General features: G+C 44.9%; 1 protein-coding gene across 2 annotated transcripts; it reads left to right on the top strand.

Moving 5' to 3' along the window:
* The first annotated feature begins 990 nt into the window (after positions 1–990).
* LOC141093999 (transmembrane protein 238-like) lies at positions 991–22,192 on the top strand. 2 transcript variants are annotated; one of them, XR_012233007.1, is made up of 3 exons: positions 991–1,639; positions 20,545–20,692; positions 21,940–22,192. XR_012233007.1 is itself a non-coding variant. In XM_073579674.1 (2 exons), exon 1 carries the CDS (start codon positions 1,148–1,150, stop codon positions 1,631–1,633), a length of 486 nt encoding a protein of 161 aa, XP_073435775.1. In that variant the 5' UTR covers positions 991–1,147; the 3' UTR covers positions 1,634–1,639; positions 20,545–20,762. The 2 variants fall into 2 exon arrangements, 1 of the variants encoding a protein (XP_073435775.1); XM_073579674.1 differs by lacking the exon at positions 21,940–22,192 and having other exon boundaries at positions 20,545–20,762.
* The last annotated feature ends 731 nt before the right edge of the window (positions 22,193–22,923 follow it).

Genomic DNA, 22,923 nt, shown 5'->3' with positions numbered 1-22,923 from the left:
TTGGCCACAACTGTACAGTGGAGCACGTGGCTCTGCACCCCTTTATGAGAGTATCCCCCCTGTCTCCATATTGCAGCCCCTGCAGTCAGTACTTGGTGGTAGTTGTGGATTTTAGCTGGAGCCCCCTCTATTGAACAAGGCTGGGGTCCATGGATCTCCCTCCACATCTGTTGAGAACGTGCCTCCCACCTTGTGGAACTACAACTCCCAGAATGGTGCACCAGAGAAGACAGGAACACCACAACTCTAGGTGATGTAGTACTACAAGTACCTGCAAGTCTTTGGATCACCTGGAGCTGTTAGGAGTAGGGAACAATTAGTAGAATTGTAGTGAACTACAAGTCTCAGCATTCCCTGAAATCTTTCACTTTTGCTGAACTGAGACTGTGACGATCTCTGGCTCCCCATAATCCCCTGGAGAATATACAGGATCCCAGCTGGAGGACTACAAGCCCCAGCAAACCTGCTCCCTATAACTCCTGGGTCGTGAACTACAAGTTCCAGTGAACAAATGGCCAATGAAAATGGTAATGAGCTTGCTGGGACTTGTAGTCCCAAGCCTGCTGAATGATTTGTGGAACTGTAAGTCCCATCAGGTCTTATAGGGAACAGTGGGGGGGCGGCAGCCACAGAATCATGGTCTGCATGAGCTACAGGGGGCAAAAGTATTGTCGACCGACTAGCTGGAAAACTACAAGTCCCAGAAGGGACCTTTGCCAAGTTAAGTGATCATGGGGTCTCATATCAGCCATTCTGGGAGTTGTGGTGCATGATGTCCAATGTGCACAGAGGTGAACTACAAATCCCAGCATGACAGGAGTGCTGGAGGCTGAGACAAGCACAGAATAGAGGTTGTCCTGTCAGCCATGATGGGGGGGTTGTAGTACAAGAGCTGCAGGGGAAACTACAAGTCCCAGCATTGTTTGCCGTTAAGAAGCAGCTGTAGGTTCGCACAAGTGATCTACAAGTCCCAGCAGGATGTAGACAATGCTTCGACTTGTGCACTGTGCTGCAGCCATGCTGGCAGTTGTAGTCCCACACCCAGGAGAGGTGTGACTCCAAATTCATGCAGATGAGGCGGTGGGAGGAGACGCAGGTGAGTCAGTGAGTTCAGGTGAATGGCGGCGGCGGCTCCTGAGCAGCACAGATGGCTCCGGGTCGGCCGCGGAGGTTGGTCGGCCGATGCCCTCTGTTCTTCCTCCTGGCAGTGAGCTTTGACGTCCTGGGCTTCTGCCTCATCCTCTCCGGCGTCTTCGCGGAGCTGCAGCTGAATGGCCGCAGTTTCGGGGAGTTCCTGATCTACGGCGGCGGGATCCTGCTCTTCTTCAGCCTCCTCTGGTGGCTCGCCTGGTACTCCCTCAACCTGGAGGTCTCCATGGAGGAGCTGATGAAGGACCCCCAGGACGCCCCCAAGAAGAGGCACCTGGCGCAGCTGGCGAGGAAAGCCTCCAAGAGGTTCTCCAAGAGGAGCCGGAGGAAAGCGGAGGGGGCGCCCGATGGCCTCCCCAGTGCCGCCGCCGTCCCGACTACGTCCACCTTCATCAACCACAGCTTCAGCGGCCACCCAGACTGCACGGCCCCAGGAGGACAGGAGCTCAGCAATGGAGGGGCACAGGTGGACAGGCTGGTGTGATAGCAGGTGAGGCTAGGCTATTTCTGACAACCTTTCTCAGCCTTTTTACTGCTGTTTGACAACCAATATGTCCCTGGTGATGGAGGCAGGGGATGTATCAGTCTAAGCAGACTTCATCTTTAGGGTGTAGAAAAGGTGTCTGACAACCACTCTGCAAATTGTCAACATGTTGGTTGTCAGACCCTACTACTGAATAACATTTGCATCCTAGTGGCCATTCTCGGTACTACAGTTCTGCTCCTGTTGAAGTGAATGTGATCTGAGCTGCAGTACCGGGGAATGGCCACAAAATGATGTTCGGCGCTGTGCTTTATCACTCCTTACACAGGAGCTGAAAACTAAATGTTGGGGGGATTTAGTCTCCAACAGCTCCGATATTGTAAGCCTGAAACCCTTTAAACCAGAAATTGGGACTTTATTTGAAGCCAGTTAGTAAAATCTTAATGTGTAATGTTGGGTGGAACAAGGATTGGGCATGTCTTATTTCAGCATGCCCAATCCTTTTGGTCACAACAGAGGTAAGCTGACACCAGAGGAGTTCTAATATAAGACTCTAAGCATCAGTCATGTGGGCGGAGTTTGACTCCCTGCTCTACCTTTCTGTATAATTTCAGTCTGTGCATGGTCCGGGGCATCTGAGGATACAGATAGGTGGTGCCGGAATCGGCTGAACCAGCAGGTTTGCTCTATACTCTGCATATAAAGGAGGCACCATACCGGGGAGCCTCCCTAAGTTCATATGTAAATCCCAAAATCCTTGACATTTTACCCCAGTGTTTCTCAACTTCAATCCTCAAGACCAACCAACATGTCATGTTTCAGGAGTTCCTTAGTATTGCATAGGTGATGGAACACTTGAGCAGATGATGAAAGTATCACCTGTGCAATACCAAGGATATCCTGAAATCGTGACCGGTTGGTGGGTCATGAGGACTGGAGTTGGGAAAGACTGATTTACACAGATGGGGTATGTACACATGACATCACTATCGGTTGGGTCCGGTGTGTCTTTGTCTGACGCGTCCCGCATGATTGTGGCAGCTCCACGTATCGAACGCAAGGACACACAAATCGCTGACTCTGGAGATGTAGCTGGCTGGACGGCTTCTCGGAATACGAGATGTGCGCTCCACCCAAATGCATCAGCTGAACTTGCTATGATGTTATGTCCTAAAACATGTATCTCCAAACCAACGCAAATATGTGAGATTATAGGGGGCCAGAAGCCCACTCCTACCAGGCTCAGATGTGCATGGAGCAGACTGGTGGTCGAACGTGTGCTGCTGCTCCATTCAATGTCTGTGGCAGTGATGGAACATGCAAGCAATGAGGTGCCTCCACTAACTTCTGCGTCTCTGGCCCGGGGCGCCGCCACGTTGGCCGTCTCTGGCCCGGGGCGCCGCCACGTTGGCCGTCTCTGGCCCGGGGCGCCGCCACGTTGGCCGTCTCTGGCCCGGGGCGCCGCCACGTTGGCCGTCTCTGGCCCGGGGCGCCGCCACGTTGGCCGTCTCTGGCCCGGGGCGCCGCCACGTTGGCCGTCTCTCTATGGTTTCAGATGGGTGGACATTCCCTGTTTCTGCTGACATTTGATTTGCAGTGAGAAGTGATCGATCATGAATCCTGTGTGTGAGCTCTCCAGTGAGCAGGTCACATTACATATGGAAAGTAGTTTAACATACTTGCCAGCCATTTCCATTTTAACCCTTGTCTGTCTGCCGAACCCAATTTGCCTGCAATTAGCCTGGTAAGTGAGTCGGCGTGTCGCTATGTAACACCGTTCCTGGCTCATACTTTCAGTCTTCACCTTTATGGGTAACTAGATGAAGAGCCCAGCGTTGCCTGGACATAGTAACCAACTGTGGTTAGTTATAACAAATTATAATGATTATATTGCACATAAAACCATTTTACATCATAAATTCAACACTACGGATTTGCAACCCAAATTAAACGATTACCCAAGTATCCTATCCTGAGCCGTGTGTCTAATCCTCTCCTGTGTGATACTGACTGCTGAGCCGTGTATCTAATCCTATGCTGTGTGATACTGACTGCTGAGCCGTGTGTCTAATCCTCTCCTGTGTGATACTGACTGCTGAGCCGTGTGTCCAATCCTCTCCTGTGTGATACTGACTGCTGAGCCGTGTGTCTAATCCTATCCTGTGTGATACTGACTGCTGAGCCGTGTGTCTAATCCTCTCCTGTGTGATACTGACTGCTGAGCCGTGTGTCTAATCCTCTCCTGTGTGATACTGACTGCTGAGCTGTGTATCTAATCCTATCCTGTGTGATACTGGGCCACCCCCTGCAGTCTGTGTCAGAGGGTGGGCTGGGTTGGCACGGTAATAAATTGTGTTATTTCCAGCTTTACAGAAGGATGATAACACCATAGAAATGATAAGAATAATAGGCCTCAGTTACCACAACTGTCTACAAAGAAAACTGTTGCTGATAGCAACCAATCACGGCTAATTTCTCATCTTTTAAACAGCTCTGGGACAGCGTGACGAGTTTTGAGTGGCGACTTTTGTGCTTCGACGTTTATGTGGCGAGGTTGGTGTATGTGTGGTGAAATGTGTGCTGAGGGGTGGTATATGTGGTGGAGCACGTGGTAGTGTGTGGTGCTTTATGTGTGTGTGTGTTGATATCCCCGTGTGTGGTGAGTATCCCATGTCAAGGCCCCACCTTAGCAACTGTACGGTATATACTGTTTGGCGCCATCGCTCTCATTCTTTCAGTCCCCCTTGTTCACATCTGGCAGATGTCAATTTGCCTCCAATACTTTTCCTTTCATTTTTTCCCCATTATGTAGATAGGGGCAAAATTGTTTGGTGAATTGGAACGTGCTGGGTTAAAATTTTGCCTCACAACATAGCCTATGACGCTCTCGGGGTCCAGACGTGTGACTGTGCCAAATTTTGTGGCTGTAGCTGTGACGGTGCGGATGCCAATCCCGGATACATACATACATACACATACACATACACATACACATACACATACACATACACATACACACACACACATACACATACACACACACACACATACACATACACATACACACACACACACACACACACACACACACACACATTGAGCTTTATATATATTAGATTGAGATCATTAGATCGGGATAGATTCCCGTAACGGCTGACAACTAGAATCATAGAATCGTAGAGTTGGAAGGGACCTCCTGGGCCATCTGGTCCAACCCCCTGCTCAAAGCAGGATTCGCTAAATCATCCCAGTCAGATGTCTGTCCAGCCTCTGTTTGAAGACTTCCATTGAAGGAGAACTCACCACTTCTCGTGGCAGCCTGTTCCACTCATTGATCACTCTAACTGTCAAAAAGTTTTTTCTAATATCTAATCTGTGTCTCCTCCCATTCAGTTTCATCCCATTGCTTCTAGTCTTTCCTTGTGCAAATGAGAATAAAGTTGATCCTTCTACAATGTGACAGCCCTTTAGATATTTGTAGACAGCTATTAAGTCTCCTCTCAGTCTTCTCTTTTGCAAACTAAACATTCCCAAATCCTGCAACCTTTCCTCATAAGACACGGTATCCAGACCGGTCACCATTCTGGTCGCTCTTTTCTGAACTTGCTCCAGTTTGTTGATGTCTTTTTTAAAATGTGGTGCCCAAAACTGGACACAATATTCCAGATGAGGTCTGACCAAAGAGGAGTAGAGGGAAATAATGACTTCACGTGATCTAGACTGTATGCTTCTGTTAATACATCCTAGAATTGCATTTGCCTTTTTTGCTGCTGCATCACACTGTTGACTCATATTCAGTCTGTGATCTATTAGTATACCCAAGTCTTTTTCACATGTGCTGTCACTTAGCCCTATTCCTCCCATTCTATATTTGCTTTTTTCATTTTTATTGCCCAGATGTAGTACTTTGCATTTCTCCCTGTTAAAAACCATTCTGTTAGTTGCTGCCCACTTCTCCAGTTTATTTAAATCTTTTTGAATCCTCTCTCTCTCTTCTCTAGTATTAGCTATCCCTCCTAGCTTTGTGTCATCAACAAATTTAATCAGTTTACCCTCAATTCCTTCATCTAAATCGTTGATAAAGATGTTGAACAATACAGGGCCCAGGACAGAGTCCTGTGGTACCCCACTTGAGACATTCTTCCAACTGGATGTGCAGCCATTTACGACCACTCTTTGGGTCCGATCACTAAGCCAGTTATGAATCCACCTAACAGTTGCCTTGTCCATTCCATACTTAGTCATTTTTTCAATAAGGATTGTATGAGAGACTTTGTCAAATGCTTTGCTGAAGTCAAGATATACTATATCTACAGCATTTCCTTGATCCACCCAATCAGTGATACCATCATAGAAGGAAATTAAGTTAGTCTGACATGACTTATTAGTTACAAACCCATGCTGATTCTGTTTAATCACTTCATTCTTATCCAGGTATTGACATACATGTTGTTTAATAATTTGTTCAAAGATCTTTCCTGGTATAGAAGTCAGACTCACCGGCCTATAGTTGCCTGGGTCCACCTTCTTCCCCTTTTTGAAGATAGGAACAACATTTGCTCTTCTCCAGTCTTCTGGCACTTCTCCTGTTCTCCAAGAATTTTCAAAGATTATGGAGAGGGGTTCAAAAATTTCTTCTGCTATCTCCTTCAGTACTCTGGGGTGTAATTCATCTGGACCTGGAGACTTGAATTCATTTAGGTTAGCTAAGTGTTTCCTCACTATCTTTCTGTTTATAGATATCCTGGATTCTTCTATTCCCTTAATAGGACAGTGAATAACAGTTGATGTTACATTTCCTTTCTGAGAGAAAACAGATGCAAAATAGGAATTTAAAAGTTCAGTCTTCTCAACATCCTGTCTTACCATTTCATTATTTTCATCCTGTAAAAATCCTATAGCATCTTTGACTTTTCTTTTACTTTTGACATATCCCCAAAATCCTTTATTATTTCTTTTGACATCTCTTGCAAGCCTCAATTCATTTTCAGCTTTACTAATCTGATTTGTGCCCTGCAGGTTCTGCAGACAGCATTATATTCTTCTTTAGATATGCCTCCCTCTTTCCATTTTATAAACATTTTTTTCTTCCTTTTTAGCATGTGCTTAAGTTCTGTGTTCATCCATCCTGGTTTCCTTAAATGCTTCTTATTCTTCCCTCTTTTCGGAATTGTTAACAACTGTGCTTTGAGAATTTCATTTTTCAAGATTTCCCATCCTTCCTGGACATTTTTGTCTTTAAGGATATCCAGCCATTGGATCCCTCCAATTCTCTTTCTGAATCCCTTAAAATCTGCCTTTCTGAAATCTAACCTTGACGTCTGAGTCTTCACAGGTCTTCCGCCTCTAGTTATCCAAAATTCTAAAATAGCATGGTCGCTACCTCCTAGGGTCCCAGCCACTTTTACCTCCTCAACCATTTCCTCCCTGTTTATAAGGATTAGATCCAAGGTAGCAGTTCCCCTTCTTTTCTCCCTTACCTTTTGGAAGATAAAGTTGTCAGCAAGAGAGGATAAGAATTTCCTTGACCTGTTAGTTTTGCCTGAGAGAGATTCCCAGCAAATGTCTGAATAGTTGAAATCTCCCATGACAACTATGTCATATTTTTTTGGAGAACTTGGCCATTTGATGCATAAAGAGTTCATCCATATCTTCAGCTTGCACAGGCGGCCTGTAGTAAATGCCTACAATGGTGTCCTTTCCATTGTTCTGTCCTTGTATTCTTACCCAAACAGTTTCCACAGAACTCCCAGTCTCTGAAGCTTCAATCTCTGTGCAGATATACGCGTTTCTAACATACAATGCGACACCCCCTCCTCGTTTATCAAGTCTGTTTCTTGCAAATAAGTTGTATCCTTCTAGTCTTGTATTCCAATCATGTGTGTTGTCCCACCAAGTTTCAGTGATTCCAATGACATCATATTTCTTTTCCTGTGTTAGTAGTTCCAATTCTCCTTGTTTGTTGCCCATGCTTTGTGCATTAGTATAGAAACATTTTAGTTTGTGATTGGTTTCTCTTTCTCCAATATTTTTATTAATTAGATTCTTTCGTCTTTTTTCTTCCTTTCCAATTCTAATAGCAGAGTTCTCAATAGCATTTGTCAGGTGTATGGCTTTTTCTGGTCTTTTGCTTCCCTTCCCATGTTGCTCTAGTTTAAAGCTCTTCTTACAAGTGTAGCAAGGCGACTTCCAAATACATGCTTTCCAGTCTTCGTAAGGTGCACCCCATCTCTAGCAAGTAGTCCATCGTATAAGTAGTTCACTCCGTGATCCAGAAATCCAAATCGTTGCTGACGGCACCATCGACGTAGCCAGTTGTTCACTTGCAGAATCTTATTCCACCTCCTTGTTCCATGGCCATCCACTGGGAGGATGGAAGAGAAGACCACCTGCGCTCCCAGTTCTTTCACTTTCTTGCCTAAGTCTTCAAAGTCTCTGCAGATGGTTTCCAGGTCGTTTCTTGCCGTGTCATTTGTCCCCACATGTAGTAGCAGGAATGGGTAGTCATCTGTAGGTCTGAAGAGTCCTGATATCCTGTCAGACACATCTTTAATTTTTGCACCTGGAAGACAGCACATTTCTCTTGAAGTTATATCTGGTCTGCAGATAGCGGCCTCTGTTCCTCTCAACAGGGAATCCCCCATGACCACCACTCTCCGTTTCTTCTTCACAACATTTTTCTTTCTCCATCCAGGAGGACTCTGAGGGCGTACAAGGTTGCTGTTTGTGGGCAAAGTCTTATCCTGATGTATTTCTTCATCGTTTTCCTGCGTGAGAGCCTGGTACTGGTTCCTGAGAAGTATGGGTGCTGACTGCCTCCTGATCCTCCTGCTTCTCTGGGTCACATGTCTCCATTCCTCTGTTTCTTCAGGTGCACTTCGAATTTCTTCTCTTTCTGTAACATGAAGAGATAATTCTGCTCTGTCCAAGAACTCTTCACCTTCCTTAATGATCTTCAATGTAGCTAACCTCTCTTCGAGATTTTGCAACTTTTCCTCCAACAGGGACACAAGCTTGCATTTGTGGCATGTGAAGTTTGGCTTTTCCACTGGGAGCATGCTCGCCACTACTCGGTACTTGCCTGAGCATCTCGCTGCTTGAGATGCTCGGAGCTCGCCAAGTATTTCTGGGGGTTGCTTGGTGGGAGCTCGGGTCCCCTCCCTGCATGTTTGGCGCTCTTTAGAGAGCCAATGAACATGCAGGGATTGCCTGCCACACAGTGTAATGCCGCAGCCATGTTGGTTGTGGCATTACAGTGATTGGTTGGTCGCACAGCGTCATCAGGTCTACAGTATATCAGACCTGGCGCCGCTATGCTAGTCACAGTCTACTCCGGAATCAGTCCGTGTAGGGAGAGTGGCTGCTGAGCTAGGGAGAGATTTGTTTTTCTTAATTAGTGTAGGTATACCACAATATATTATACAAATATCCATTTCCACTAACGGTCCTTCTGAGGACTAATCAAGCTGCATAGATATCAGTGGTAGGCAGGCAGTGTATGTGGCAGACTTCAGTGCATATAGCAAGAGGGTCCCCATTCTAGTTCTGTCTGCTGCAGCTGCTTTTTCAGATATTTTTAGACATAGCCCCAGGTATCAGGGGCCAGGAAAAAAAAAAATTTTTTTGGATCTTATTCCTGATTATTTGCATAAAAAGCAATCCAGAAGAACAGTCTTTCTGCTCCATTTGCTTGTTGGCACTACAGAATACAGCCAGATCATTTCCATATTAGAGCGCTAAAAATTCATTTATTTATAACTGTGGTTTTCCGTCACACAGATCACATATAAGTTCACTCAAAATTCAGCCATTTGTAGTGAACGTGTAACATATTGGCCTCCATTTAAAATGGGCAAGGGGCAGGCAAGTGGATGTGATGGTGCAGGCCGAGGGCAAGCTGAAATTGTGCCACAACAAACACCCACATCTTCTCGCCCGATCTTGCTGTCCGAATTACCAGGGGACCGCAGCACACCACTACTGAACCCAGACCAGCGTCAAAAGGTGGTTGGATATTGGATAATGCTTCCGGTCACTTTGCCACCACCCTGTCTTCCACACGGTCAAGTCTCAGTAGCTGTGAGTCTGGACCGCATATACCTCACCCTGATCCTACTTTCTCCCACCATGCCGAGTGCCTGGAGACAACTGATCCCACACTTGGACACTCCAAAGAGCTGTTCACTTTTATAGATTTGGGCCTCTCGCCTGGTCCACCTGAAGCGGGGCAAGAGGAGATTGCATGTAGTGATGCCCAAATTTTTGAGCAGCCACGGTCACACGAAGGCGACGGGAAAGTGTCACAAGAAGTGGACGATGATGAGACACAATTGCCAGAATGTTAAGAGGAGGACCAGGGTGCGGAAGTGGAGGACGATAATTTCCCTCGGGATCAATAAAGTGTATCGCATCGTATGATATAGTAACTGACCCAAGCTGGCAGGAGGGCATGCAGAGCGAGGACAGCAGCACACAGGGGGAGGGAGGTGGAGCAACAACAACAGGCAGGAAGAAGCAGTGTGGTGGCCGCAGACAGAAGGCGGGCAACCGTTCCCCGTAACACCAACACGACGGAAGTTGTTAGGTCTTCCCGAGTCTGGGTGTTTATTAAAGACTCTGCCGATAACTCCAAAAAGGCCATTTGCATCACCTGCCATGCCAGCATAAGCAGGGGTAGCAAAACTACCAGCCTGACTACCACCAGCATGATCAGGCACAGGGCAGCAAAGCACCTAACTTTGTGGGCCGAACCCTAGTGTCCAGGAACAGTGTTTGTGGGTGACACCAAAGCTGTTGTCCGTGAAAGCCATTCCCCTGTCCATGGTGCATGCGAAGATGCCTCCTGCCCTGCACCTGTCGTTGCCCACACTCATCTAGCACTGTTATCAAGCATGTCCACATCCTTGTCCCAGCGCAGCGTTCAGTTGTCCCAGTCCTACCCCAGTCCTTGGAATGCAAGCGCAAATACGCAGCCAACACCCCATAAGCCACACTACTAAATTTGCACACTTCACGACTTCTTGCGCTCAAAATGTTGCCTTTTAGGCTCGTGGAGATGGAAGTTTTCTGCAACCTGATGGCGGCGGCAGTCCCTTGGTACTCGGTCCCTAGCCACCACTATTTCTCCTGGTGTCCGTCCCCGCATTACACAAGCATGTGTCCCGCAACATTAGCCATGCCCTCAACAATGCAGTTACTGGGAAAGTCTGCCTAACCACGGACACGTGGACAAGTGCATGTGGGCAGGGAAGGTACCATCTCGCTGACGGTACACTGGGTTAACATAGTGAAAGCTGGGACCCATTGGGACCTTGGGATGGAACACGTCCCCCCGACGCAGAGGAATGCGGGCCCTACGTCAATCAGGGTTTCCCCCACGGCCTACAGCTCCTCCACCTCGTCCTCCTCCTGCAGCACTGCCTCAGCCAAGCGGCAATAGGCAGTGCTGACGCTAATATGCTTAGGTGACAAACCGCACAATGCTGAAGAGCGGTGGACAGCTCTGAAAGATCAGGTAGATCTGTGGCTGACACCGCTGAACCTACAGCCAAGCATGGTCGTGTGTGATAATGGCCAGAACCTGGTGGCGGCTCTGAGGCGAGCTCACACACGTACCATGCCTGGCTCATGTGCTTAAACTCGTATTTCAGCCGTTTCCCAAAACCTACCCTGTGCTGCCGAATCTGCTTGTCAAAGTACGCCGCCTGTGTGCCCATTTTAGAAAGTCAGCTCCAGCTTCAGCCGCCCTTGCTGTTCTTCAGCAGCGTTTGCAACTTCCGGCTCACCGACTGGTGTGTGATGCCCCTACGCGTTGGAACTCTACACTTTAGATATTGGAAAGGATTTGTGAGCAGAAGAGGGCAGTTGTTGACTATCAGCATCAACAAGGCCATCGGTATTCAGTTCAGACTCCACACACAAGACCTCAGTAGTGGACATGGATGTCGGGCATATGTACCGTCCTCCTAAACTTTGAGGACTCCACCAAGATGGTGAGTTCCATAATTAGTGTCACCATTCCACTTCTCTGTGATCTGAAACGCTCTCTGCTCACAATCAAAGAGGATGCATTGCAGGCGGAGCACGATGAGATGGCACAAGGAACCATACAGGGTGATTAGACACAGCCAAGCCTCATCTCATCCCAAAGTAGATTGGGTGACAATGAGGAAGAACAGGAGCTAGTTTCATGCGCTATTGATGGAACTACCTACACATCTGTTATACCTTCTGTTCAGTGTGGATGGCCTGAAGAGGAGGAGAGCATGGTCAGTCGTCCTCTTGGTGAGGACACGGAAGTCTTGCCTGTTAGCAGTCTGGCACACATGGCTAAGTTTGTTACGCTGCATTTCCTGTGACCCTCGCATTCTCCAAATTTTGGGTGACAGTCATTACTGGTTGGTGACACTTCTAGACCCACGCTACAAGAAGTACTTTCTATCTCTTATTCCCAAAGCAGGCAGGTGTACTAAAATGGGGCAGTATCAGAGGGCCCTTGTTGCGGAATTATTATAAATTCCCATCTGAAAACGCTGGCAGCAGAGGTCGCAGTTCGTTGGACAACCAAGGAGTACAGGCGAGAGAAACGTACAGTGGGGGAAAAAAAGTATTTAGTCAGTCAGCAATAGTGCAAGTTCCACCACTTAAAAAGATGAGAGGCGTCTGTAATTTACATCATAGGTAGACCTCAACTATGGGAGACAAACTGAGAAAAAAAAATCCAGAAAATCACATTGTCTGTTTTTTTTTTTTTTTTTTTTCATTTTATTTGCATATTATGGTGGAAAATAAATATTTGGTCAGAAACAAGCAATCAAGATTTCTGGCTCTCACAGACCTGTAACTTCTTCTTTAAGAGTCTCCTCTTTCCTCCACTCATTACCTGTAGTAATGGCACCTGTTTAAACTTGTTATCAGTATAAAAAGACACCTGTGCACACCCTCAAACAGTCTGACTCCAAACTCCACTATGGTGAAGACCAAAGAGCTGTCAAAGGACACCAGAAACAAAATTGTAGCCCTGCACCAGGCTGGGAAGACTGAATCTGCAATAGCCAACCAGCTTGGAGTGAAGAAATCAACTGTGGGAGCAATAATTAGAAAATGGAAGACATACAAGACCACTGATAATCTCCCTCGATCTGGTGCTCCACGCAAAATCCCACCCCGTGGGGTCAGAATGATCATAAGAACGGTGAGTAAAAATCCCAGAACCACGCGGGGGGACCTAGTGAATGAACTGCAGAGAGCTGGGACCAATGTAACAAGGCCTACCATAAGTAACACACTACGCCACCATGGACTCAGATCCTGCAGTGCCAGACGTGTCCCACTGCTTAAGCCTGTACATGTCCGGGCCCGTCTGAAGTTTGCTAGAGAGCATTTGGATGATCCAGAGGAGTTTTGGGAGAATGTCCTATGGTCTGATGAAACCAAACTGGAACTGTTTGGTAGAAACACAACTTGTCGTGTTTGGAGGAAAAAGAATACGGAGTTGCATCCATCAAACACCATACCTACTGTAAAGCATGGTGGTGGAAACATCATGCTTTGGGGCTGTTTCTCTGCAAAGGGGCCAGGATGACTGATCCGGGTACATGAAAGAATGAATGGGGCCATGTATCGTGAGACTTTGAGTGCAAACCTCCTTCCATCAGCAAGGGCATTGAAGATGAAACGTGGCTGGGTCTTTCAACATGACAATGATCCAAAGCACACCGCCAGGGCAACGAAGGAGTGGCTTCGTAAGAAGCATTTCAAGGTCCTGGAGTGGCCTAGCCAGTCTCCAGATCTCAACCCTATAGAAAACCTTTGGAGGGAGTTGAAAGTCCGTGTTGCCAAGCGAAAAGCCAAAAACATCACTGCTCTAGAGGAGATCTGCATGGAGGAATGGGCCAACATACCAACAACAGTGTGTGGCAACCTTGTGAAGACTTACAGAAAACGTTTGACCTCTGTCATTGCCAACAAAGGATATATCACAAAGTATTGAGATGAAATTTTGTTTCTGACCAAATACTTATTTTCCACCATAATATGCAAATAAAATGAAAAAAAACCAGACAATGTGATTTTCTGGATTTTTTTTTCTGTTTGTCTCCCATAGTTGAGGTCTACCTATGATGTGAATTACAGACGCCTCTCATCTTTTTAAGTGGTGGAACTTGCACTATTGCTGACTGACTAAATACTTTTTTTCCCCACTGTAACTCCAATCCAGCAGAAGCTGGAGAACACTGGCAAAGTTCTGGGAGTTTTCTCAGACCCTCCCATCGCCCTGGCCCAGCCGGTACACACTCAAGGAGTGCAAAGTTAGGGAAGATGCTGAGGAAGTACCTTGCTGACCGTACCAACGTCCTCCTTGATTCCTCTGTGCCTTATAATTATTGGGTATCCACGCTGGACACGTGGCATGAACTGGCTCTCTACGCCTTGAAGGTCCTGGCCTGATCTGCCGCTAGCGTTTTGTCAGAACAGGTTTTTAGTGCCTCTGGTAGAATTGTAACTGATAAGCACATCTGCCTGTCAACTGAAAATGCTGACAGGCTGACTCTTGTAAAAATGAACAAGGGCTGGATTGGGCCAGACTTCTCTACACCACCGAATGATAGCGGTGTAACAAACTCAAATCCAGTGTCTCTTTTTGGGAGGTCTATTCCCATGCACCTCTTCACACCCACACATGGGTATATGCTTCCTAATTTTGACTCTTTGCTGTTGTCCTCCTCCTTCTGCTCATCCTCATCCTCCACCACGAGATCACCAGGGTGACTGTAGTCCGTGATGCAACACCCACATAATTTTTTTTTTATTTTTTTTTTAAAGGGTGTTTATGATGCCTGTAAAAGCAATTTGTTATACAGTATGCTCATGTATACCCCCAGGGGTAAATGTTTGTCAGCCCATACACTTAGTGCATGGGCATTACAAGTTTAGGAGACCTGCTCCTTTCTAAAAGGAACATTTATTTATTTATTTTTAGGCCCTCTACGTCTCTTCACAGGAGCATTGGAGTGCTTCCAAATTTTGGGAAGCCCTTGTATTCACTGCATACGCAATAACAGTATAGGAGACCCACTGTTTAATGGAACAACAAAGCATAGCCGGCTGATGGTTCTCTAAGAATAGTGAGGGCGTAAGACTCTGGCAACATTGTTCACAGCAGTAACCTGGGAGTCAGAAATGCTTGCAGGAGTCTTCCCCATTCTGTTTCCATGTCATTTGAGCACTGTTCAAATCGATTTCTGCAATTTCTAGTCCCTCTGCAGATCACTGGGTGGGCTGCCAAAAAAATGCTCGAGTTTCCCATAGATTTACATTGGGCTTGTTGCTTGGGTTGAGTACCCGAGCATTCCAATTTGCTCGAACCGATCATTTTAGTGCTCGCCCATCACTACTGAGAACAGATAGCGCTGGCTCTGCGGCTACTAGTTTAACGATGCCTATCGAAATGCTGCTCCAAACATCAGATATGGTCCATGGGCAAGAGAGGCACTGTTTCTAGAAAAGAGGTGACTAGTCTCCTACATCCAATCCTGCAGGATTGCAAATATCTATTCTTGCAGGTGCGCTATGAAGCTAGTGAACATTACAAGATGATTGGGGGTAGGATTCAAAAAATCTCTAAGATATAGCGGAGGAGGGGGTTGCGTTATTTATTTTTTTTTTTTTTGTTGAGGGGGAGGGTTTGCCGTTCAGACCCACCCCTCAATCTGGTCCTCCTCAAGCTTTCTCTGACCTCTATTTTTGCTTCTCCACTGTATGTGGCGTTATATATTATACTGAATGTACACCTGAATGAAAACTTTAGATTTTAGAAGTGGGGCAAATATTCCACAGCACCCATTGGAATCATTAAGCGGATTCTCCAGATGGAAAGGGCATGTGCATATACTTATCTTGGGCTGCTGAGTATCTAATAATGGAGGACAAAGAGCACAGGAGAAAGCGTAACCCATAGGTAGAAGTCTAGAAAACACATACTTCTATCAAATGGAGATTCAGTGGCGCTTGTGTATGAGTGTAATTCCAGCAGCAAACACTAAGACACCTGTCACAAGGGTGTCAAAGAAATAAGGTAAAATAACTAATAATATTAGTGTGCGCTTGGAACACTCAAAGAAGAGGGAAATCTAAATTGGGTGGTTATAGAAGAAGAGGAAAAAAAAAAAAAAACCTCTTATAAGTGCTCTTTATGTAGCTGGATAATAGCGAGAAAATAGCAATTAGTAATAGTCAATTGTAAGACCTCAGAAGAAGTGCTTAAGGGAAAAAGAATATATATAGATGCTGGTGGCAATCTTAGTTCCAACCTGAACAATCACAAACTAAAAAGGCATGAGTGAGGGTAAAAACCTGAAATCACTGAACAGGTTATATACTGCAGGGTAATTCTCCCTGATAGTAGCTTAAAGAAAAAAAAAAAAAAAAAGTCAAAGTCAAATTGCAGCCTGTGAACGGCTGTGCAGAGTAGCCGCAATAGTAAATGCACAAGTCAGAGAGCGGTACCTGTAAAGATAATGCGATGCGAAGTCCTCACTCCAGTAAGCGGTGCAGGTTAAAATAGCGCTTTTTGCTCCAGCGCTTGGAAAAAGAGGGGGGGGGGGTTTGTACACTGGGGTATAGACAAGTTACAGGGCCTGCCCCGGCCGGTGGCAGCCTCCTGTCAGTGTACCTCCAGCTGTGGAGCAGACGTGAGCGGCCTCTCGTGCTCCCGGCGTCTGTGAGCTGCTCCAGGTATACAGGACCTTCGTGATGTGAGTCAACACATGACCACGTCAGTTTCACTTGCTGGTGGTTGCGATGGGGACCAATGGACTTTCCAACATGTTTCAAAGACTAACAGGGACAAAGACAGGGATCCCTGAGGAAGAAGACAGTTAGTCTTTGAAACATGTTGGAAAGTCCATTGGTCCCCATCGCAACCACCAGCAAGTGAAACTGACGTGGTCATGTGTTGACTCACATCACGAAGGTCCTGTATACCTGGAGCAGCTCACAGACGCCGGGAGCACGAGAGGCCGCTAACGTCTGCTCCACAGCTGGAGGTACACTGACAGGAGGCTGCCACCGGCCAGGGCAGACCCTGTAACTCGTCTATACCCCAGTGTACAAACCCCCCCTCTTTTTCCAAGCGCTGGAGCAAAAAGCGCTATTTTAACCTGCACCGCTTACTGGAGTGAGGACTTCGCATCGCATTATCTTTACAGGTACCGCTCTCTGACTTGTGCATTTACTATTGCGGCTACTCTGCACAGCCGTTCACAGGCTGCAATTTGACTTTGACTTTTTTTTTTTTTTTCTTTAAGCTACTATCAGGGAGAATTACCCTGCAGTATATAACTTGTTCAGTGATTTCAGGTTTTTACCCTCACTCATGCCTTTTTAGTTTGTGATTGTTCAGGTTGGAACTAAGATTGCCACCAGCATCTATATATATTCTTTTTCCCTTAAGCACTTCTTCTGAGGTCTTACAATTGACTATTACGAATTGCTATTTTCTCGCTATTATCCAGCTACATAAAGAGCACTTATAAGAGGTTTTTTTTTTTTGTTTTTTTTTCTATAACCACCCAATTCATACTTCTATCAGTTGAGTATTCTATACAGGAGGACATAGCATAGAGGAGAAACTGGAACTTCATATTTCCCAACAGATACTCAGCTGCCAATGGGAAATATTACCTATTGTTCTAGTTACACGTACAGATCCTCCTGTTGCTCCTACCTCAAGTGTGTTAGTGTATTCTAACATTGGGCTGCAGCCCCCTATTTCCTCCTGTTGGAATGGCACATATCTGCAGTCTCTCTGCCTGTGGGTTATTCGATTCCACTCTTTCCCTCCTCTCTCGGGAATGTGGCTTATGACCAGCTCAATCAGGCTCTGTTTGAAGCACCTGTCTCCTTTGTTCATTCCAACTCGAATATAATAACACAGAATAACCATATAGGCAGGAAACTCATATTCTTGGAATCTATATATATAAAGCTCAGATGCTGCCTCAGTGGGGTGTCATTTTCCCGGGGTGCCAGCTAGGAAGCTGTGCTGATAGACCATTTTCCCTTGGGGAAGGTGACCCTCCTCCACACAGCGTGCCATGGACTCATAAGTGTAAGTCCTTATTGACATAGCCAAATTTTAGAAATTTGACTACTGTCACTTGATGTGGTAATAACTCTGGAATGCTTCAGCAAATTCCAGTGATTTTGAGAATTTTTTTTTTTTTCATAACACATTATACTTTATGATAATGGTAAATTTAGGTTATGTTTTGCTTATCTATCCAGGTTTGAAGTGATTTTAAGGGTCCTATATATTGGAAAACCCCCAAAAGTGATACTATTTTAGGCACCCCCTGACATATTGAAAACTGCTGTCAGGTGATTTTTCAGGAATTAATACAAAGTGTCATGATAGGAATAAAAAAGTTGATTTTTTTACCACCTAAATGTCGCTAACTTTTGAACATGTTACTATAGCCGGCAGACTCTAAGGCCGCTATTTGGCCATGAATTGCCATAGCAATCATCAGGACCACACAATCATGATCTCAGGGTGCCGATGGGGATAAAGAGGGAGAAGCCACACTCTTTTAAACATTTATATGATATAGTCACTATCGACAGCAGCATCTAAATTGTTAAACAGATATGGACGGTGACAACGCTGATCGTGGCTGATGCAGCAAGTTGTCAGCTATAGAGGACAGCCGACAGCTATGGGGATGATATAAGAGAATATCTCAGGTCAGTTAAGACGTATTGATGGTCATTAAGGGGTTAATCCACTTTACTTTGTAATTACCATAGAAAATTCAAGGCAGATGTGCATATCCTTTCTAAAAGCCCTTTTACATTTAGCGATGCACCAGCGATCCCGACCACAATACGACCCGGTCAGGATCGCTGGTGCATCGCTAAATGGTCGCTAGTGAGCTGCCAAACAGGCAGATCTCACAGCGATGCAGCAGCGATCCCGACCACAATACGACCCGGTCAGGATGGCTGGTGCATCGCTAAATGGTCACTAGTGAGCTGCCAAACAGTCAGATCTCACAGCGATGCAGCAGCGATCCCGACCACAATACGACCCGGTCAGGATCGCTGGTGCATCTCTAAATGGTCGCTAGTGAGCTGCCAAACAGGCAGATCTCACAGCGATGCAACAGCGATCCCGACCACAATACGACCCGGTCAGGATCGCTGGTGCATCTCTAAATGGTCGCTAGTGAGCTGCCAAACAGGCAGATCTCACAGCGATGCAACAGCGATCCCGACCACAATACGACCCGGTCAGGATCGCTGGTGCATCTCTAAATGGTCGCTAGTGAGCTGCCAAACAGGCAGATCTCACAGCGATGCAGCAGCGATACAGCGGACGATACTTACCTTTCAGACGCGGCGATCCTGACATCCTCCCGCCCGCCTCCACACGTCGCTCGTCGGCGCCAGCAGGAAGCTATCTACCTAAAGCCCCACTATGATATATGGGAATTCAAATTAACACATTGATCTCCATTTTTGAGACTTTTTGATACTCCGCATTTGCACTTTATTGTTTAATTTTATATTGATTGTGATTTGCCCTAAATTCTGCACTTGTTGTAAATTGTCTTATTTTTGCACTCTGGCGCTTTATTAGTATTTTTACATCTGCAGACATTTCTTTCTGGCTGATTTATTGATGTATATATATTTTTGGGGGTATTTATCCATGATTAAATAAAACCATATTTTTTCCTTGTGCAATATATAGGTGCTATATTGATTCCCAGTATTGCCCTTTCCTTTTTGGTATTTGTGTTCCCACCATTTTGTATGTGATTTAATTATGTGAATAAAATATTTATTTTACTGCAAATATTGGACACCAGTTTGATTTCGGTTTCTTTCGTAGTTGATTTTTTACTTTGTAATTGTATACACTGTATCTTGTCTCTTCTTGTAACATCTCTTATATTTTTGTAAACGCTGCGTATCTTTTCTGGAGTAAATCTATAAATTTACTAGTTTAGTTTCTTCTTGTTCTATAACGTACCGCTACGACCTCCACGCTAACTACGCTACCGTGTGGGTTGGCTCCTGACCCGATATTGATGTTAATGTAGAATGAGGAGCAGGTGGCAGCACAGCGTTCTGGAGATTTGGGAGACTCTGGCAGTGATGGAACGGAGGTTTTATGTGTGTATTACACGCCCTGGATCTGGGGACATGCATACCGCCTTCGCTGCAGAGTGCCCAATAGCCAGTAAGACGGCAAGGAAGGCAGCATTTCTGGAAACTACTTATCCTAAGTGTAGTTCCTTGACTGACTTGAGGGTAAGGGGGTACCAGAGAGCTGCAAGTTCCAAAACCGGAACTGAACATGCAAACAAATGTTGTGGGTGGTAATAGGACCCACGACCACTAAAATAGTAAATTTGAGACAATTGGTGGGATATAATCCCTGACAACTGGGGGCAAACACCCCCCCCCCCCCAAGTTCATGACAGTATCTAATAAGGGAGGACATAAAGCATAGGAGAAAGCTTCACCCACATAGGAAGAAGACTAAGAAACACGTACTTTCCTTTGGTATTTGTGTATCCAATAGGAGAAGACATAACGTACAGGAGTAAGCTTCACCCACAGGAAGGACAGGAAACACACACTTCTGTTTTGGCAGCTGAGTACCCAATAAGGAAGGGCATAACGCACAATAGAAATGTTCACCCCAGAGGTTTACGAATATGAAATACCTACTCCACCCCAGGACATGATGGAAGGAATAAGTAGAATAAAAATAAAGTAGTAATTTATTGAATGACTCCTGTATCATTTATATTAATAACTATGTCTGGAGTTGTCCTTTAAACTTCTGCCACTTTCATCACTGTACATGTATGTTATTACTTTATTTTTTTTCACACCAGGTCAAGAGATGTGGAACATTTCAGGAAACTTGGCTGGTCAAACCATTTGCACTGTGAAGAGAAGCTCCACGACTTCTAGCCTTTCCCGGACTCCACTTTCAAGGCTCCGCCTAATCTTTTATGGGATGAGACTGTAGTGATGTTTTATGTAATGTACAGACACTATTTATAGTCACGCACTGAATGTCGTATTTTATTATAAAGTGTTATTGACCTCAGTTTTTTTTTTTTTTCTTCTCTGCCTCCATCGTACTGACATTTTTCTATTATTTTATTGAAGTCAATGGGGTCACATCGGGGGGGGGATAATTTTTCCTTGTTACTGTGTTTATCTTTTAAGAATGTTACCAATGTTTACAAGTGCATACATCGATGCAACATATATATATATATATATATTTTTTTTCAATATAAAACTTTCTCCTTGGACTTTTTTTTCCCCCTTTTTTTTTTTTCAAACAGGATTTTGAAGTTAGTCTTCGTGGTTTTTTTTTTTTTTTTTTTTTTGTTTTCTTTTTTTTTCCTACTAACACTCTGAGCAATAAATTTTTTTTTTTTTAATTAATCAAGAATTGTTTACTTGCATTTTCCTGACACTGTTGGTGCTGAGGGAGCAATGCCTTCCTTCACCTGGGACAAAACATCAAATTCAGTTTGCTGCCCTAACTTTGCATCTAGAACCTTTGCTGAAGCAAATTCTTCATCTGATTTCTTTTGTGTCCAAAATACCATGGGTGTAACTAGAGTACTTGTTTCTTGTGCTTGAGCAATAATGCCCCCTTCTGTGCCTCGATCTATGAATAATACCCCCCTTCTGTGCCTCCATTTTATAGTAAAGTTTCTGCTTCATGTCCCATTTGTTGCCATAAATTCCACCACCACCTAAAATTTTTCACTAATGAATGGGGCTTGTATGCAGCCATGGCATGGCCATGAAGTGGGTAAATTGTTGTGCTCTCTCATTTTGTATCTTTGAGACTGCCCCAGCTTGTGATGGACAGTGCTCCTAGAGAAAATTCTGCCCTGTGTATTTACGCACACATGCAGAATAGCCAGCATCTGTGCACATACAAGCATTGTCCATCACAAGCTAGGGCAGTCCTAAAGACACATTGACAGGGCTTAACAGTGCATCCAGCTCGTGGCACCGCCATGGGTGCGACGAATGCGTCTTCATTTGAATATGGATTAAAAGTTAAATTCACAAGCACTGTATCAGAAAAAAATTACTAGTATGATTTATATTTTTATAGGGGTGAAGTCACCTATATCACTGTATAGTTTGTCACTTTTTATCTAATGCCTGTTAGGCTGACCTTTAAACAAGGTTTAGTTTTTAGTAAATTTTGCCTGATATATTTTTTATTTTATTTTTTTTCTTTCTAAACATTGCAGGTGGTTGTCATCTATGAACCCAACTAATCCTAAAAAAACTAGGGGCTGCTGCCTTGCATCAGATTGTTTTTTTTTTTCCTGCATGCTGGCGCTCCTGCCCGTCTGGCTGCAAAAGGATCTACAGCCGGATCCTTTTACTTCGACAGCGCCGAGCTACAGCGAGTGGCTGAGAACCCTACGCAGAAGAATAATTATTTTTGTGATAAGGTTGGGGGATCCCAAAGGTCAGACTTCCAGCAATCATTAAATGATAGTGTATAACTAGCATATACCATCAGTTACGGAGATGGGAATACACCTTTAAGACTTCTTTACTTGGCCATGGTCACAGATCCATTTAAAGCATCACTCTGACAACTGGTAAATAGATTATGACTACATTTGTGCTGAACGTTGTCTCTTGATTTTAGTCACTGAGAGCATTATATCACTCGCTATAAAGCAATGCTGCTTCCTGTGAATTATACTTGGCAGAGTGGGAGAGATACAAGCACACCACTTATAATATATAGGCTCCAATGCTGACTGAGCGCCCAGTCTTCTCTTTTACAGATGCATGCAGTCTATAAATACATTTTTTTTTTTTTTTTTTATTCATTATGTAGTGAAAAGTCTGCAACTTTGATATCAAGTATTTAACAGTGGTTATATGCAGAGTGAAGATATGTCCAGCCCGCAAGAAGTGTGCATCTTAAATGTGGACTAATGCCAATGGAAACTGAGCAGCGTTGATCGGTACTTGTTACAGAGATGGTTGGCATGCCCTTGTAAACTCCATTACATAGTTGGCCCAATGGATTCTGCTGACTTCAAGCAAATCTTCAACTCCCACAAGATCTTATACCCTCACCCCATAAAAAAAAAAAAACAAGTGACAACTATTTACAGTTTACATGCAAAATCATGTTTCCAATGATACAGCAGTTATCCTGACAACCTCATAGGCAGGGTTTAATAACTTGCCATTCTAGCTGTTACAAAACA

This window comes from Dendrobates tinctorius, unplaced genomic scaffold (assembly GCF_039654945.1).
Source record: "Dendrobates tinctorius isolate UK_male_01 unplaced genomic scaffold, ASM3965494v1 ptg000063l, whole genome shotgun sequence".
NCBI lineage: Eukaryota > Metazoa > Chordata > Amphibia > Anura > Dendrobatidae > Dendrobates > Dendrobates tinctorius.
This window is presented reverse-complemented; position numbering and strand designations above follow the sequence as displayed.